At 37.7% G+C, this 16,335-nt stretch overlaps 2 protein-coding genes across 2 annotated transcripts in view; one reads left to right on the forward strand and one right to left on the reverse strand.

The window, feature by feature from the left end:
• Positions 1 to 5,120: 5,120 nt before the first annotated feature.
• Positions 5,121 to 6,772, reverse strand: LOC109482430 (serine/threonine-protein kinase pdik1l-A-like). The gene is made up of 2 exons (XM_019785137.1): positions 6,704 to 6,772; positions 5,121 to 6,481 (listed from the first exon to the last, which is right to left on the reverse strand). The coding sequence occupies exons 1-2, from the start codon at positions 6,728 to 6,730 to the stop codon at positions 5,201 to 5,203; spliced, it is 1,308 nt and encodes a 435-aa protein (XP_019640696.1). The 5' UTR covers positions 6,731 to 6,772; the 3' UTR covers positions 5,121 to 5,200.
• Positions 6,773 to 14,072: 7,300 nt separating this feature from the next.
• Positions 14,073 to 16,335, forward strand: part of LOC109482354 (tumor necrosis factor receptor superfamily member 10A-like) — a 3,236-nt gene continuing 973 nt past the window's right edge. Inside the window, exon 1 of the mRNA XM_019785041.1 lies at positions 14,073 to 14,124. Coding sequence (XP_019640600.1) covers positions 14,103 to 14,124 — 22 coding nt within the window. The 5' untranslated portion in view covers positions 14,073 to 14,102. The remainder of the gene's footprint in view (positions 14,125 to 16,335) is intronic.

Here is a 16,335-nt window from a genome sequence, read left to right on the forward strand (position 1 = left end):
CTTTGTACGATTACAGTATTGTTACGTAAAACTTTTTTTTTAGGAAAACGGACAAAAATTCATGCACATACAAATGTCATCCATATTATCAAATCAACATGGCATTATAATACAATACAGACACTGCTTTGGTGAATGCACACACCATCATTTAACCTTCTCCCTGCTGATGTAGCCTTTTCCCACCAAATTTATATTGGAGTTAGTTACAAATGTAGCAGGGAGAAGGTTAAGGTCTAACCAAGTAGTGCGTTGAATGCAACTTCTGTGGTTTAACTGAATGCCTAGGTCTGTCCCAGCATTGTCTCATGCACTTTGCATAGCACCATCTAAAATCTTGTACTGTATAATAAAAAAAAACTATAGGAAGCATAATAGCCCTAACTCACGATCCGTGTGCTGGATTGGTTTTGATGTTTTGATAAAACTGCACAAATCTTACCACACATGGTGATAATCTTTATTAGTTGATTACATATTTTTAAACTTAGCACTATATTATATTATATTATCTATCATAGATATTGTGGCTAAAAGTTTGATTGCTAACTTTAACAATACTACAAGTACCTTCAAATTAACTGATGATTTGTTGTAAGAAAGGAAATTTGTTTGTATTAAGATTTCTTTGTTTAGACTTTTGTTTTCTTCATCTAGGTGCAAGCTAAACAGGCTGGCCACGAGGTCCCCCCATCGTCCTCGGAAACGGAGGAACGGTAGCATACGCGGTACGCCGTACGGTAGCGTACGCCGCCATTTGCCACGACTGTTTTGGTACCATTTGTGTATAGTTCTGTACATATGTGTATTTCCTTCACAGACCAGAACACTGCTATATTTTAGGTCTGTCTCCTCGATTCTACTTTTCCTTTGGAAAATTCTGATTTGTACATTCCAAAATGGAGTTTTAGATGTTTTCTTAGGTTTTAAAGAGATCTTAGCGTAGATTTGCTTGTGATTTTGAACAAGTTTGCTGTATTTTCCTCACATGTTAATGTTTTAGTGTTGCTTTTTATAAATTACACACTGCACACTTTTAAGATTGTACATAGTGAAATTTGCTTTACTTTGTGTGTGTAGAAGTATGTACAATGTGATTGCATCTTTACTGTGAAATTGGAACTCCCCTCACTCTAGTTTTAATTCATTTTGCAACATCTCATTCACACCATGGTTTGGCTGCAGTACTAATATCTCTCACTAGATGGCACTGTAACCCCAACTCATAAACAACCACTCCACAAACAATAATATATCTTGAGGAATGCTTTCTGAGAAGTCATCATTCCAACCTACTCTTTCTAACTAAATGTCTGCATGGAGAATGACATGTATTTTATACAAATGTTGAATCTTAACTTTTTTAGAAACAAGAAGGCAAAATGGTCACTAAGCCTAACTCTACAACTTGTGCAACAATCTGCTAGAAGAAACTAAACTATAGTACAAGCCATATGATAAAGAAAACTTGTTGACAGCAAGATTTTCTTCTTGACTAGAAAGTACTGGTACCAAAAAAGCTTTATTCCTCCTACTCATATGTAAGGTAAGCAATATATACATCTTGGAACTAAAGGGTGAGGTATTTTTCAAATCAGACCATCTGGAGCCAAATCAGCCAATCGTGAAAGGCCTTTCATCAGAAGCAGTGCAGTCCCCAGTAGAACTATACTGATTGGTGGAAGGTTTTACCTGCCATCCAATGGGAATCGTTTCCTGCATCTTTGGTCACAAAACTGTGACAATCTGTAGTTCTTATGACGTAGTTTTATCTGTAGGATTAAGTGAAGAAAATGCCCAAACTCTTACTGATAACTTTTCAAGTTTGTTTCAATTCATACCTACAATGTTATCACATATGTTATGTAATTTAATACCTTTTTAGTATCGTTAATCATCAAAAGTCTATTACTTACTGTAATAAAAGTTATCTTAACTTCAGTTATAAAAGTAATGACTTTGATATCCCAAAACTCAAATTTCTTCAGGGCAGTGTAACATACTTGTATAAGAATTAATATGTAATGTGTAAATATAACCATTCCTTATATGATATTTCTGTTTTGACAGAAGTGACGAATTTTCCAAGACTTTTGACACATGTGACACAGTTTTTCCAAGACTTTTGGCACAGGGGACACATTTTTCCAAGACTTTTCAAGTGACTCAGTTTTCCAAGACTTTCGACAGAAGTGACACATTTTTCCTAGACTTTTGATACAAGTGACAGTTTTCCAAGACTTTTGACTGAAGTGACATTTTTTTCTGAGATTTAAGTCTTTTGACACAAGTTACGCATTTTTTCCTAGACTTTTCACAGAAGTGACACATTTTTTGAAAGATTTTTGACAAAAGTGACACAATTTTCCAAGACTTTTGACGTGACACAGTTTTCCAAGACTTTTGACACAAGTGACACATGTTTTTCCAAGATGTTTGACAGAAATAACAAATTTACCAAGACTTCAAAAGATGCTTGCAAGTGCCAGTCATATGTCTACATGTTATTCTGATAGAATCATTCACTTTTAGAGCTCCGAATCAAGTTGACTTCAAACTGTTACATGTTGTGTTTGGTTTGAAGACAACCTGTTTCAGTGCCACATTAAAAGTGAATCTTTCCACATACTTCAATACTTTTTGGTAAAAACATTTGACTATGTGTGTTTTACCAGATTTTTGTAATGTTTTTTTCTTGTTAGATTGTTTGGATTCTCCAAAAACATTCAAATCAGAGCAAACTTGCATGCAGATCTGTATGAAATCTAAAACAACAGGAAATTCATATGGAAACAGGTAAAAGTAACAGCACAAATATGATTTGCAATGGCGAGCATCTTACGTAGATCTACTATAAGTATGAATTGAGACAAACTTGGGAGGTACACTGTATAGGACTTTGGGCATATTGTGTACGGTGGCCCAACATTGCTTTTTGCATAATGTTAACTTTCATGATTTTTTTAGCGTCGCTCTTTTTGTATGCTCTTCAAAGTTAGTGTAAGTACTATATACTAAATTAAATGCTTTTAAATTTTAAGATGAATGCACACAGATTCTATAAATATTGATATATTCATCTTAATATTTGTAATATTACAATGCTGGCATCTCATAATACATGTAGCTTGATAACAGGAGATCAGAATGTTCAGTTATAGTGCTTCTATGTGCACCAGTTCATAAAACATTTTTTTGTTAAACCACGGTGCCATTTGCCAACGCATGTTACATCTGCATGTTAATATGCATTTTTGCTTACAGTTTTTCATTTTGCATGACGATGCCAGGCATTCTTGCAGTCTAACATTATGTTGGGACACCTACACACTCAGCTTAATCGTACAGAAAAAACGGGTCGTAACGAAACCACTACTGTTACAGTTTAGTGACTGAAAATATCAGGAAACTTTTCCCAATGTGTGGCACGTAACACTTTCCATTTAATCAGTATAGTTGTACAGGGGACTGCACTGTTACTGGTGAACAATATCGCCATTGAATAGCAAAGTTCTTTCTTCACAAACACTTGTTTAACAAGGTCCGACGTTTCGATGACCGTCTGTCATCTTCATCAGTGAACCAGTCATAATTGATAATTGTCTGATGAAGATGACAGACAGTCATCGAAACATTGGCTCTTGTTAAACAATATGATGTAAATAAAGAACTTTGCTATTCAATCATTCACCAACCTAATGAAATTATATACGGATGAATTTTGGCATTGCTAGAAAATTCCTACAAAGGTCTGTGTACGAAGGATACCTTTCACCCACTGTAACTTTGCGGAAGTTTTTAAGAAAACATAACATCGGTCAGTAACAGCCTCATCTTGCCTACTGGTAACTATGCAAAGCCACGGCAAAGAACACTCTTTGCAATAAACTTTTTATAATGTCCCAAAATGACCTGTACACAAGTGAATGGAACAGCTATTTGTAACAGTGGAGAAACTTGATTATTTAGTGGAAATTACATAGCCAATACCAGCTGATGAAGTGACTGGTTAAGGTACCTATGAGAGGGACAATTTCATTGTGTTGTGTAGTTTGAATTTGTGTTGTGTTTTAAGTGATATTTAAATGTCTACAAAGCATTGCCAATACAGCCACTATATACAATGATTCAGTTGATGTGACACTACTACAGTTATAAAACTGTTACATTGTTTTGTATACTTGTACTTTGGTTACCTGTCATGTTTATGTATGTAACATTATGTGATGTGTTGTAGTTTGTACCACTATAAGTTTGTGATTTTATGTAATAAGAAGTGCTGTTTCAGTACATTTTTGTGATTTTATGTAATAAGAAGTGCTGTTTCAGTACATTTTGTACTGCATGTTTGTGATATTCTAAGATATAAAGTGGTAAACGTATAACCTACACCCTCAAGTACAACTGTCCAAATGTTGCAACATGTTCCATGCTTTGGAGACCTCTACAGAACAACTTGTACATGAAATATACTAACCTCCACACAAGATGTAAGATAACTTTTTTTGGATGTAAACTAAAATGTAATTTGAAATGACAATGTATCACAGAAAAAGACCTTGCCTGCATGTGGAAAAGTACCTATTGTATTGTAACAATGCTTCATTGCTCACATGGTAAACGATATCTCTACATGAACGGACAGAGAACCGAGGATGCTAGTTTTGTATTTTCTAAACCAACGTGCCTTGTACAGTTTTGATTGGTCAACCCTACCCCCATACTTAATGTACAGACCTGTCTTTGGAAATACAGCAATAGAAATATTTTTCAAACTGTTGTTGTCTCTCAATTTTTTGCTGTTGTGGATCTTTTTCATCATAGGTCGACAAAGTTAGAATTTGTAGTAAAATATTTATTTTATTCACATGTATTTACAGAAGAGGCAACTGATTAATGTGTGATCCTCTCATCATTACAATCATCGATCAGTTCAACCAATGATAGCATGGTAATTAGTGGATCGACCAATGAGAGGGTGGCTACAGGTGCACTGATCCTGTCAAACACAATTATCACTTCAGCCAATGATAGCATGGCAATTATCGGCTCGACCAATGAGCTGTATGTCCGTCAAATATTTGCATAGTCGTGCACCTGCTTAGTGAATGGGATGGGCAGTGCTGAACAAGGATGGCGCTTAGGTCATGTAAGTCATCTTTAAAAATCTATCTGTACAATTGACTGAACAAAGTTTTGATCAACTGCATGGTGGAAAAGACTTCTGGAAATTCACCACACGAGAACAGACATTCTTATAATGCTCAAATGCAGGCGGAACCATTTTAAACTTGACAACATAGGCCAAGCATTCGCTATCACTGCAGCAAAGATAGAAGAAGAACACGTATAGAGCGAGTAATACATTCAGTATCACGACCAGTATAAACGGAATGGTTATGATGAGTAGGACAACCGCTTTCATGAGTTGAATCAAGCAGTACAGCAAGGATAGGAAGATGGTAGAAAATATTTGGCAGCATGCATTTTTGTGTTCGTTTTGAATTGTGTCTACAGATGGACTTCTGTCGACATTTCCGTGTTGGTACGACTCGTCTAGGTCGTTTCGGTCTTCTGTATCTGTATAGCCGGTATAACCGTCTTCAATCATCTTTAGGTTATTGAAGACTTCGCTAGCAGTGGGCCTGTTCTTGTAATCTGGGTCTATCATGGTGAAGACAAGGTTTCGGCGCTGTGGATCGTTTCTCATGACTTCATTATGATCAACGCTTCCTCCTCGCGCCAAAACTTGACCTATGGGCTCGGAATAATTATAACCTGCACCCGTCGGACTTTTCACAAAAGGGGCTAGATAGGGCTCCAGGTCGGTATTGCTACAAGCATTGAGATTATCAAACATAGCCCAAAACAAAAGCCCCATGGAAAATACGTCAACCGCCGTAGTCCAGTTTTGACCGGCGCTCAGGACTTCGGGGGCGACATAGAAAAGTGTTCCCCCAAGGGACCCGGAAAAGTAGTCGTGTACTTTAGTAGGATCTAAACGTGAACACACGGTAGCAAGGCCGAAGTCCACCACCTTTAGAATGGGGAAATCAGTGCCGTCTTTTATCATTAAGTTCTGCGGTTTGAGATCCCTGTGGACGATGTGCTGATCGTGTAGGAACGCTACGGCGTCGGCCAACTGGAAGGCCAGTTGTCGTTTGGCGGGAACATCTCTCGGATTGCGGAAAACGTAGTCACCAAGAGTCCCACCATCGCAAAATTCAAGAAAAAGCCAAATGCAATTATGAGAGGGGGTATAGAGTACCTTATGCTCTATAAATTTTGCGATATGTTGGTGAGGTTTAAGGTTTTCCAAGATGTTGAGTTCTTTGATGGCTCCAGTCATTTGGTAGTCCGATTCTGCAGACAGTTTTTTGGCAGCACAGATTCTGACAGGATCTTGGTATATAGAGTAGGCCTTGTGGACTTGACCAAAAGCTCCCCTCCCCAGTTGCTCTCCAACCACGTAGTCACCGACCTATATATGGTGAGATGTTAGGTTTATATAAATAAACAGCTTCAATGTTAACAATCTATTATAGTTTTATAATATTAAGTTTATATAGATCAGCGGCTTTAATTTTATCGATGTATTTGAGTATTTTAAAATACTGATTAAGGAGTGTACAATTACAAATCACGGAGACTGAAAATATTATTTTAATATTTCAAATGGTCAGATAAAAGTATAACAAATAACCTTGAAGGTAGACACTGAAGAATGCATGTTGATGTATTTTATGCTGTTGGACAGGTGTCGACAGTTGTTGTTTCTGTAAATAAATCATAAACTTAAGCATAAACAGTTTGTTGTTTCTGTGAATAAATCACATGACTTAGATCTTCTATTATGGCATCGTGTTTGGTGTTTGATTACAAATGTATGGCCCTTGATTTCTAATTCTCCAAGTATGTGACCTTATTGCACGACGATAATTTATGCCAAATTTTATGACGTCATGGTGACGTAATCAAAAATTACAGGGCACGCCCATTTCTACAAGCTCATCCACCGCGTTTTGAGAGAGGGAGTAGTTTAACTACAATATGTTCTTTTGTAATTATGTTGCCTGACTAATCTTTTCTGTCGAATTGATATATGGGGGCAGTACTGTACAACAACCTTTGTCCACAACCACTTGTTCGACAAGGCCTTTGCCATTCAATCATTCAACAACGGTATGAAATTATTTACGGAACTGTACGTTGTATACCATTGCTGGTTTTAGGACCAGAAATATTCCCGCAGATTCGAATTCTAAGCCGTATTAACTCTGTGCTACCTTCAGGCATACAGTGAAAACTGAGCCAACACATTTCAGTCAGTTATTATCCATACCGAAAGCAACTGTTCGTTAATCAGGAAGTCAGTTCAAATGTCAACATCTTGTACACGGTAGTTGCAACACAGGTTGTCAGCAAATTTCATAATGTTTCACAATCACACAAAAATACCTTTCGACACGAAATGTTCTCCAAAAAAGACGGTGGTGGATTCTCGCTTGCAAAACTCTGTTATCACTGAATCTTTCAAGTCTCGTGATGTTTTTCACAGTGTGTTACACATACCTGCACAAAGGTTGGATACGGTTCAGGGATCGCCAACTGTCAACAACACCAGAACGTACTGTCGAACAATATTGACTTGAAGATATGAACTTTGTAGCTAGTTAACGTTACTGTAACAGTGTTGTAACTCCCATGGACTTTGGAGTGACTGCATATGACTACATGTGTAGTCTCTACCAGACTAACTACGCTGACAATATATAGGAGAATAATTGCCAGGGGAGTTTGGTCGCCTTGTAGGTTTGACTGGCCTTCGGAGGGAAAGAAACTACCGCGCCGGACTCCCTTGGCCAATTTTACTCTTTTTTGCCGAATTCTACGATCCGTATTCCCGTAGAAATGCCTGGTGGAGGCTACTACATATGGGCAGATGAACAGTCGAGTTAAAGGCCAAAGTTGTTCAGAGAAAGCGGATGATACCAAGATATATCTCTAATCTTCTCATTGAACATAACGCTTGCAACATAAACCTTGTATGTAAATTTTAAATCTACGGAGACATTCTGAGAGTCTGTAAGTATCATCAAAACTGATACAAAATGTATCATGTATGTCTGCCAGTTGAAAGATTACGATCCAAACAATTTTAAAAGCCTGTATCGAAAAATAAATGTAGAAAATGACTGGGGTATTTGCCCACTATACCTGCATGCCAAATTTCTTGACATTTGGCCAAAAATTAAGAGATTGAATCCAACTAACGAAATGACAGGAGTAGCCCGGAGGAGAAGAAACACGAGGGTAAAAAAATAGTGCACCTTTACAAGTGTTCACTGGCTTTAACAACTGTCTTGTATATTTCCTTAATATATGACAGGAGCATATATACATGTACAATGTATTAGAGTCTAACCTACAGTACCGCTCCCAACCGTATCGCGAAAAGTCAAGAAGGAGACGGTCAAATTGCAAAGTTCGCTCTTTTCGGGAATGGGAAATGGAGAAAGACTCGCAAAAAAGTTTTTTTAGCAAATGCGCGCCACGGGTACAAACCTTCTCTGGGCGGCAAAAGAACGTGTTAAAAATTCTACAAAACGCAGTATCAAAACTTCTCTCCAAACCGAGGTTTGGGTTATTTTTGGCGTGTTTTGAATTTTATGCTTTTTTTATCGGGGTTTCTTTTTTCTTGCACTGGAATGTTTTGGGGGGTGAAAACAAATTCCAGTGCAAAAAAAGAAACCCCGATAAAAAGCCTAAAAACACACCAAAAATAACTCCAAACCCAAACCTCTGCTTGGAGAGTATATCAAAACTCCCGCCCACCCACGCGACGTGACGTGGACCTATCAGCCGCGCGCGCGGAAATTTAAATTTCAGTTGAACGGCTTCAGTGAGCGCTGACAAGGTAGGTCTTCCACAAATTCCTCTTCTTGCGTCATATAGAAACATCGACTGATTATCTAACTATTCCTATCAGGTGGCAGACTATCCCAGGGTCATCCGAAGCTATAAATAAATAGACAGATCTTGAAATTAGCTCAGTCCAAAACCACTGTAGTCCAAAACGGCGACACACACGTCGGATTATGTAATACCAAGTAAGATAAACAAATCGTCAAAGGCAGCTATTTTTTGCCATTAAAATCATAGAAGTAATGTCACATAGGTGAATTCGACATGTTTGGTTGTAATTGGGTGTCCAGAACAACGCAACATTACTCTGGAACCGATGAAAATGCCTGCAGTGTAAAAATGTGGGGTGGAAGTAATACCTTACCGTAACGCCCCCCTCCCCCATTTTTTCAGTACGGAGGCATGATTTTCAAGTACTAGTAAACGTTATGTCGTTCAGACCAAGGACATATATGTATTTGCACAGTATTTGCTCCTTATTCAGACCATTTATACAGAGACTGCTTTTATCTTCTGAAGATCTCGGAAGATTATTAAACGGTTGCCCTGATGCGGTCCCATCAGCTGGGCGACGGCGCCATTTTCAAATTATGAAAAGTGGATTTTACAACCACAACGTAGAAAATTTATCTGGATCACAGCAGGTGTGTAACTGAACTCCGAGCAGGTTTCTTTAGGGGCAAGGCACAATAGTTGGCTTGCCCAGACGTTGTTGTTGATGTTGTCGTTTTAAAATTTTAATATTAACGTTTATGTTTATTCTTCTGTACATAGTGTTCATCATGTCCAGAAGAGGGAAACGACGACATCAGATTGACAGCAACATGAGCAATTCACCAAAAGCCAAAAGACAATTTCTTTATCATGAAAGCCCTATTCCTGCCCTTGTGTCAAAAGAGAAGTCAGAACCATTCAAGGATGAAAATATACACTCTAGATACATGTATGCCATCATTGAACCTACATGTATTTCTGTCAGACAGGCACATGTATTACTTAAGACGTGTCAAAGTATGCCTACAGGCATGGAAACTCCTAAATTTACTAGTAAGCAAATAAAGTCTGGAATCCAAAGAATGCTGAAGAAATTAGTCTCATACATCAGGGAAAAGGAAACTGTTCCAAACTTTTCGATATTTGGCAGTGAAGAAGAAGCATCTGTTCTAAAAAAGCACATCAGTAAAAAATTAGCAGGGCTTTCCTCGATGCAAAATTCTCTTGGGAGCTCGAGTGAGAGTTCTTGTGATGGAATGGACAACCAAGTTAGTCTGGCTTTGAGTCATGAAGATCACCAAGAATTACTAGATGTCAATGATATTGTTAGTCTCTTGGTTTGTGTTTACACACACATAAATGTCCTGAACCTCTACGCAGCAAACGAAGAACTTCCAGACTTTTACTGTAATCTCTTTACCATTGCAATTTGCAGCCAACTCCCAAAGATTTTAGCAACCACATCTCAAATATCAACCTCAAAGCGAGATACATCGGAAACAGAAGCCTCAAAGCAACAAACATCGGAAACAGAAGTCATGAGCTTGGAAGATATTGTTAACCTTGTATTCGAAGAAAATACCGCCCAGTTTTTAAATAATTATTTTGCTGACAAACTTAAAACTAAATATCACTTACCTTCCTCTGCTATGTCCCCCTTAAAAATAAAAGATAAACAGGAAAGCAGGAATGGAAATGAACAAAAGAAGATTACTCTCTATGTTTCCAGAAGAATATTTGAAACAAAGTGTAGATTAAAAGAGGTTCTTAACATTCTACAAACAGAATGGAATCATGAAAAGTTATTAAAGGAGCGAAAGAGGATACAGTCTATGGTTCTTGAGTCAAAATTCATAAAAAGTTTAATCTCCCTTCCATCCAAAAGTTTGCGTCAACGAAAGGAGGCAGTAGTTTTTGTTTTTCCCACTGAAAAGGACCTTCCTAGAACTGGTATGGCAAATCAAATTGATGGCACAATAGGGAAGGTATATGGCTACATGTGCAAGCTGTCCGGGTGGCATGTCTACTTCACATGGCCCCAGCATATAAGAGGTGAGATATTGATCTAGATGTAGCAAGTTGACAAATTGTAACAATTACCGGTACTACTAGTCATTTGTATTTACATACACATGTATATGCAATCTTCTCATGAGTCGGTATGATCTTTAGGTGGTTTCAGACCATTACATAAAAAATACTAGTAAGCCACAACAGGGCTTGAAACACTAATATTTGCTGAGTGAATGCTACAAGCTAGTACATGTATTTTTCTGCTATCATGGACATTGTAGCAGGTTTCAACTCATACACATTTAATTTTAAACCTGGAATTCAAACTTCAAAGCAGTTCCTTGGGTACTTTTAGCAACCAGTGCATAAAACTTTGAAGAAACTTTTGAAATTTGTTCTTGTACAGTATTGTTGTTTATTAGATGAAAGTGACTCCTTACGTGTACATGTATATTACAGGTGGAGACAGTCAAGTCACTGCTGATGAGTTGGCACAAGACCTGCAAAGGCTGCGTAAGCAACAGAAGCTAAAGAACCTTGTGGTCATCGCACTTCTGCATGGAGTCTCTGCCAACAAGATGTTAATCAAACCAGGAAATGTAGTGCCCATCAAGACCGTCACAACAGCCAATAACGACGGTATTCATCCACCATTGCTGCCCCCCAAATGGCCTGTGGACTTGTCAGATCACACCCGTTCATCTTTCGTAGAAGCCTGTGAGTCCGACATTGAACAGAAAGACATCCATGATCCTGAGACTGAAGTGCAAGTGACAGAACCCTCTGGTTGTTTCCTCACTACTAACCTCAGTTCTGCAAAACTCCATCGTCTCAAGAGACGAAAGGATGCCAACAAAAACCTCAGTTCTGCAAAAGAAGCGGGAGAGAAAGGATCGGAGAACACAGGAAGGCCTGAAGTTGCCGCACAAAGCCTGGCATTGTTCACAGCTTTAAGTTTAAAGAATGCCCCTGGGTGCAGCTGCCTTGGACTGATCATCGGGGTGACAAAGTCTCTGGAAGAAACTCAGCTGTCCCAAATAACCCTCCGCCACTTTGTTCGTATACTGTGCCTCAGTAACCTAAGCAAAGGTGTGTCTTGATCATTGATGACTTCTATGAACATTTATGAACTCAAGATTATGGTGTTTTCTCACCAGTTATTGCATTTTTAACCTTTGTCTAGATATGTTTTTGGTCAGGTTTGTTTAGATTTATGTTTCCACGTTTGGAGGAACAATTTTTGTGATTTACCCAGTAGCACGATAACTTAAGAAGCTATGTATTTAGTCCTTGGCCTATGAGTATGAAAGAAATTATTAGATTTTGGCAGCTTTCCTTGATACTGCAGCAGAACTTCCAGTTTTTATATATCGTCTTCTGGAGAGGCTTGTAATTACATGTTGTCAAACTTTCTATATGCTTCTTTTTGCATACCTGCATTATATTCTGAAAGCAGGACATACACATGTATATACTTAAGTCTTTTTAGACTTTACCCGAAGTAACTAGTCATGTACATGTACTATGTTACTATAATTTAGTATTAATATTATGATAATAGTATAGGCTCAGTCAAACAAGCAAGCCTGTTAACTTATCAAAGTTTGTTACTTTTTTCAGTTTTCTGCAATGCACAAGTGCTCCGTACATTACCAAGTACATGTACTCCAAGAGACAGACGCCAGCCACCTCCTCTGCCTCAAAGTCAGCCCAGCAACCCTGTAACTGAAGCTCCTGTGTTGAAGCGAAATGCACGATCACTCGGTGGGCCGATCCCATTTGCAGGTAAAGAACCTTACCATATCTAAATTGATAATTCGTTTGTTGGAAATAGCAAAAATAAGGAATAACAAATGGTTGTTAAAACTTGCAATCCTATGACTGAGTGTGCCTAATGATACTTCTCCAAAAATTGAAGAGATCTGTATAGAAGTGACCAAATAGCAAGAATTTTGGGGGTGCGGATGTTATACAAATAAAGCATATACATGTACCTGTAGCCCCCAACAAGTTGGCATTTGTGTCAATATTTCCTGAGTTTTGTATCTTCCAATGTGACAGGATTAGAAAAATGGGAAGAAATGCAAACCCTGCCCTATAGCAACAGCTTGGTAGTAACTTCCCAATTCACCGTATGTCAACTCCCAAGCTGCCACATACTCACTTCTAAAATGCATCACAAACTCACATATTCAGTGAAAATGGTAACAATCTGTATTTGTTTCAACTGTAATTGATGTACTAACTAAGAATTTTACCATATAGATAAAAATTTTGGCAGTATTTTGCTGAAAATCTTAATTGGGGGTACGGACGCTACAGGTAGGGGGTACGGACGCTACAGGGGTACGTACGCTACATTTTGCTATTCATGGTGCTGTACTGGGCAGACTGTTTATGACAGCAATGGTTTAAATGGTGTTTTGGTATGTGGCAATAGAGACCTTCTAGCCATCATTATCATTAACCTGCAGGATTAACTTGGTACAGAAATCAAGGGGGGGTACGGACGCTACAGATTTTTTCGGAAAATGACATCCTGGGCTTTAATCGCCAACTGTATGTTACAAGAATGACGGAATGATTCTGTTCTATTTCTGTACTTTTACACACATCATACCTTAATTTCAAAAGCCAAATCAACACCTATAGAAGCATATTTTAAAGTGTTACACACTTAGCAATATCCATACATAATTAGATTGAAAATTGGTAACATGTGGGTAAAAGTGGAATATAGCCTTGATTGAACCAAAAAAGGGGTAGTATCTTCAAATAAAAGAAAAAGATCACAAGGTGACATATGACTGCATGTAGAAAGCAAATAGTTTTTAATTAGGAAGTACAAAATGTACTTTCAAATCTAATGCTTAGAATTAGTAAAAATTCAATGTACCCCGGTAACGCTAAAAAACGCCCAATTTTAGACCACGTTTTGGTCAATATTTTTCCTAAATATTAACCGATTTTTAAACGTCTTTTTTTGTTGTGTTCCATCTTGCACCAGCTCTTTGGAAATAAAAGTCTAAAACAGTAATAACTTATGTAGATTTTGCTATCCACTGGTAACATGTTGGAAAAAAAATGGGTACACCTGATTGTGATACTGGCGATAAGATGTTTATATTACAGGTGAAGTAGCAGGAGACCAGGATCTAGGCTGCTTTCCAATGGAAGAAAATGAGGAGAAAGGTACAATTTTTGTTTCCTTAGTACAATGTTCAATTTTTATTATGTTATACCTACATGTAGATCTAATGCTAATGAAGAAAAAGTTTCAGTCATCTTAATGTTTGAGTTTTTTTAACTGGAATAGATAAAGAAGCATTGATCTAAAACTGCAGAAGAAATTCCTGAAAAGCAGTGTTTTTAAATAGCACTGAGGTCTCACCCTGTATAAATAAAACAGAAATAAAACTAGAAAGGCCGACATTTGCTTGGGAGCAAATACAGCATATTTCAGTCCATCTCCCTCCCACGCAAAAGTGGACTATTCCAAACTTACCCCACACGGTGGTAAAATCTGGGCTACAAAGTTCCCACATTTCATAGAATCTGAACTGTGTTCGATCTGGGCAATTCGAATCGAACCTGCGTTCCATTTCGGGGTCACCTGCGGTCATGTACAATAAAGCGGCAAAACAAGCCCTTCTGCCTGAGTGCCTCGCAACAGATAAAAAACAACACTTTTCTATAGATACAAACAGTTTCCTGGACAGTACATGTCCGCTACAATTTTTGGTGGGTATGTAACATGTAGCGAAGCTACTGTCGTATGCTTGGGTGATCTTGAATACAGTAATGATTCTTTACGCCTGTATGAATAACACAATGCACACTTTCTGGCCATATGACATGTCTGCAAAACTCGTTCAAACCTGGAAGCATGGAGAGTCAAACATACCCCATTTACGGCTCAAAATGACTGTCACAGTTGTCCCTAAAATCGTGTTTTAGGGATTTTTGAAAAATGGCCTCAATTTTGAATTATGGGTAATTTAGTGAGAAAAATGTAAAAAATTGCAATTTTTTCACCAATATGTTGACAAAAACTAGACAGTCAACGAAAAATATAAAAATCGAGGATCTGGGGTAATATACGTAGCCAGGTTTGAACGATGTTTTCCCAAAAACGTGACATGACTTGTGCTCGGAAACCCAAAAATAATCGTCTTTCTGAGCGAAATTTTTAAAAATCACTGATTTAACATAAAAAGCTAACATTTAAAGGATGTTAAGACGATAATTTCATTTTAATTTGACGAAATTTACCACTTAATATTATTTGTTTATTTTCAAATGTTTTACGGGTAGTCCAAAACAGGCCAAAATAGCGTCTTGTAACCCGATACTTTTTTAGAACGCGCCTAGCAATGGGAAAGAATGCCGTAGTGACAGACCGCCGTGCCTGTGTAAAACTGGCAAAGATTCTCAAATAAATGAATTATATAGTAGATATGTAATTGAGAACAAAGATGCAAGAACAAGCACATTGAATCTCGAAAGCTTTACTAATCTTATTACAGGTATGCAAATACTAACAATGATGAGATTTGATATTGTTGTCATTGCCAATAAAGAAAGAAAGATACATTTTGAAGGTCTTAGGCCATGTTGATTTGATTATATGGATGACATCCGCGCGCGCATGAATTTTCGGCCGTTTCCAAAAAAAAAAGTTTTCAACCATACTGTAAATCGTACAAAACAGTTGCAAAATGAGCAAAAATATACCATAAGTTACAAAAAAAATTAATAAAAACTATACCAATGTCATAGAATGCCAAAATCAAGCGAAAAAAGACGAAATTGTAAAGAAATGAACTTGAAGACTAGATTATTCGCCAAACCATATTCTGTGCCATTTGCTCAACCCTCATGACCACGTAGATTTCATAATGAAAAGAACTTTTTTTTTTTTGCTAAAACTTTTTTTTATTCGCACGCGCGCATCAGTTTTGGGGCTCCCGGAGGATGTCATCCATATAATCAAATCAACATGGCCTTAGGCACATAAAATTGAATGTGTGGGTCATTACGCACGACTTACGTGCAATGTGACCCCAGGTAACCCGCAATGGAACACGTGTTCCATGGCCAAAGGCAGATGGAACGGGCCATTCTTTAGATAGAACATGGAACGGGTATGGCGCTTTTGGCCCTTTTTTTTCTGAAAATAGCTATTAAAGTCCCCCAAATGAGTCATTTAGAAGTGGTGTATGCCAAATATGTGACTGCTATTCTGTAGACACATGTTCAAGGTATCCTTATACCGAATTTTAGATCATTTGGTTATAAAACCAGGGCTCAGGATCCAAAAAATCCATTTTTGGGCAAAAAATGCCCCAAAAAAACGTAAAAAAATTTTCAAAGGCATGTATCGAAAAAATGAAAAAAACGCCT

The sequence above is a fragment of the Branchiostoma belcheri genome, unplaced genomic scaffold, assembly GCF_001625305.1.
Source record: "Branchiostoma belcheri isolate BF01 breed outbred unplaced genomic scaffold, Haploidv18h27 scaffold6, whole genome shotgun sequence".
Classification (NCBI taxonomy): domain Eukaryota; kingdom Metazoa; phylum Chordata; class Leptocardii; order Amphioxiformes; family Branchiostomatidae; genus Branchiostoma; species Branchiostoma belcheri.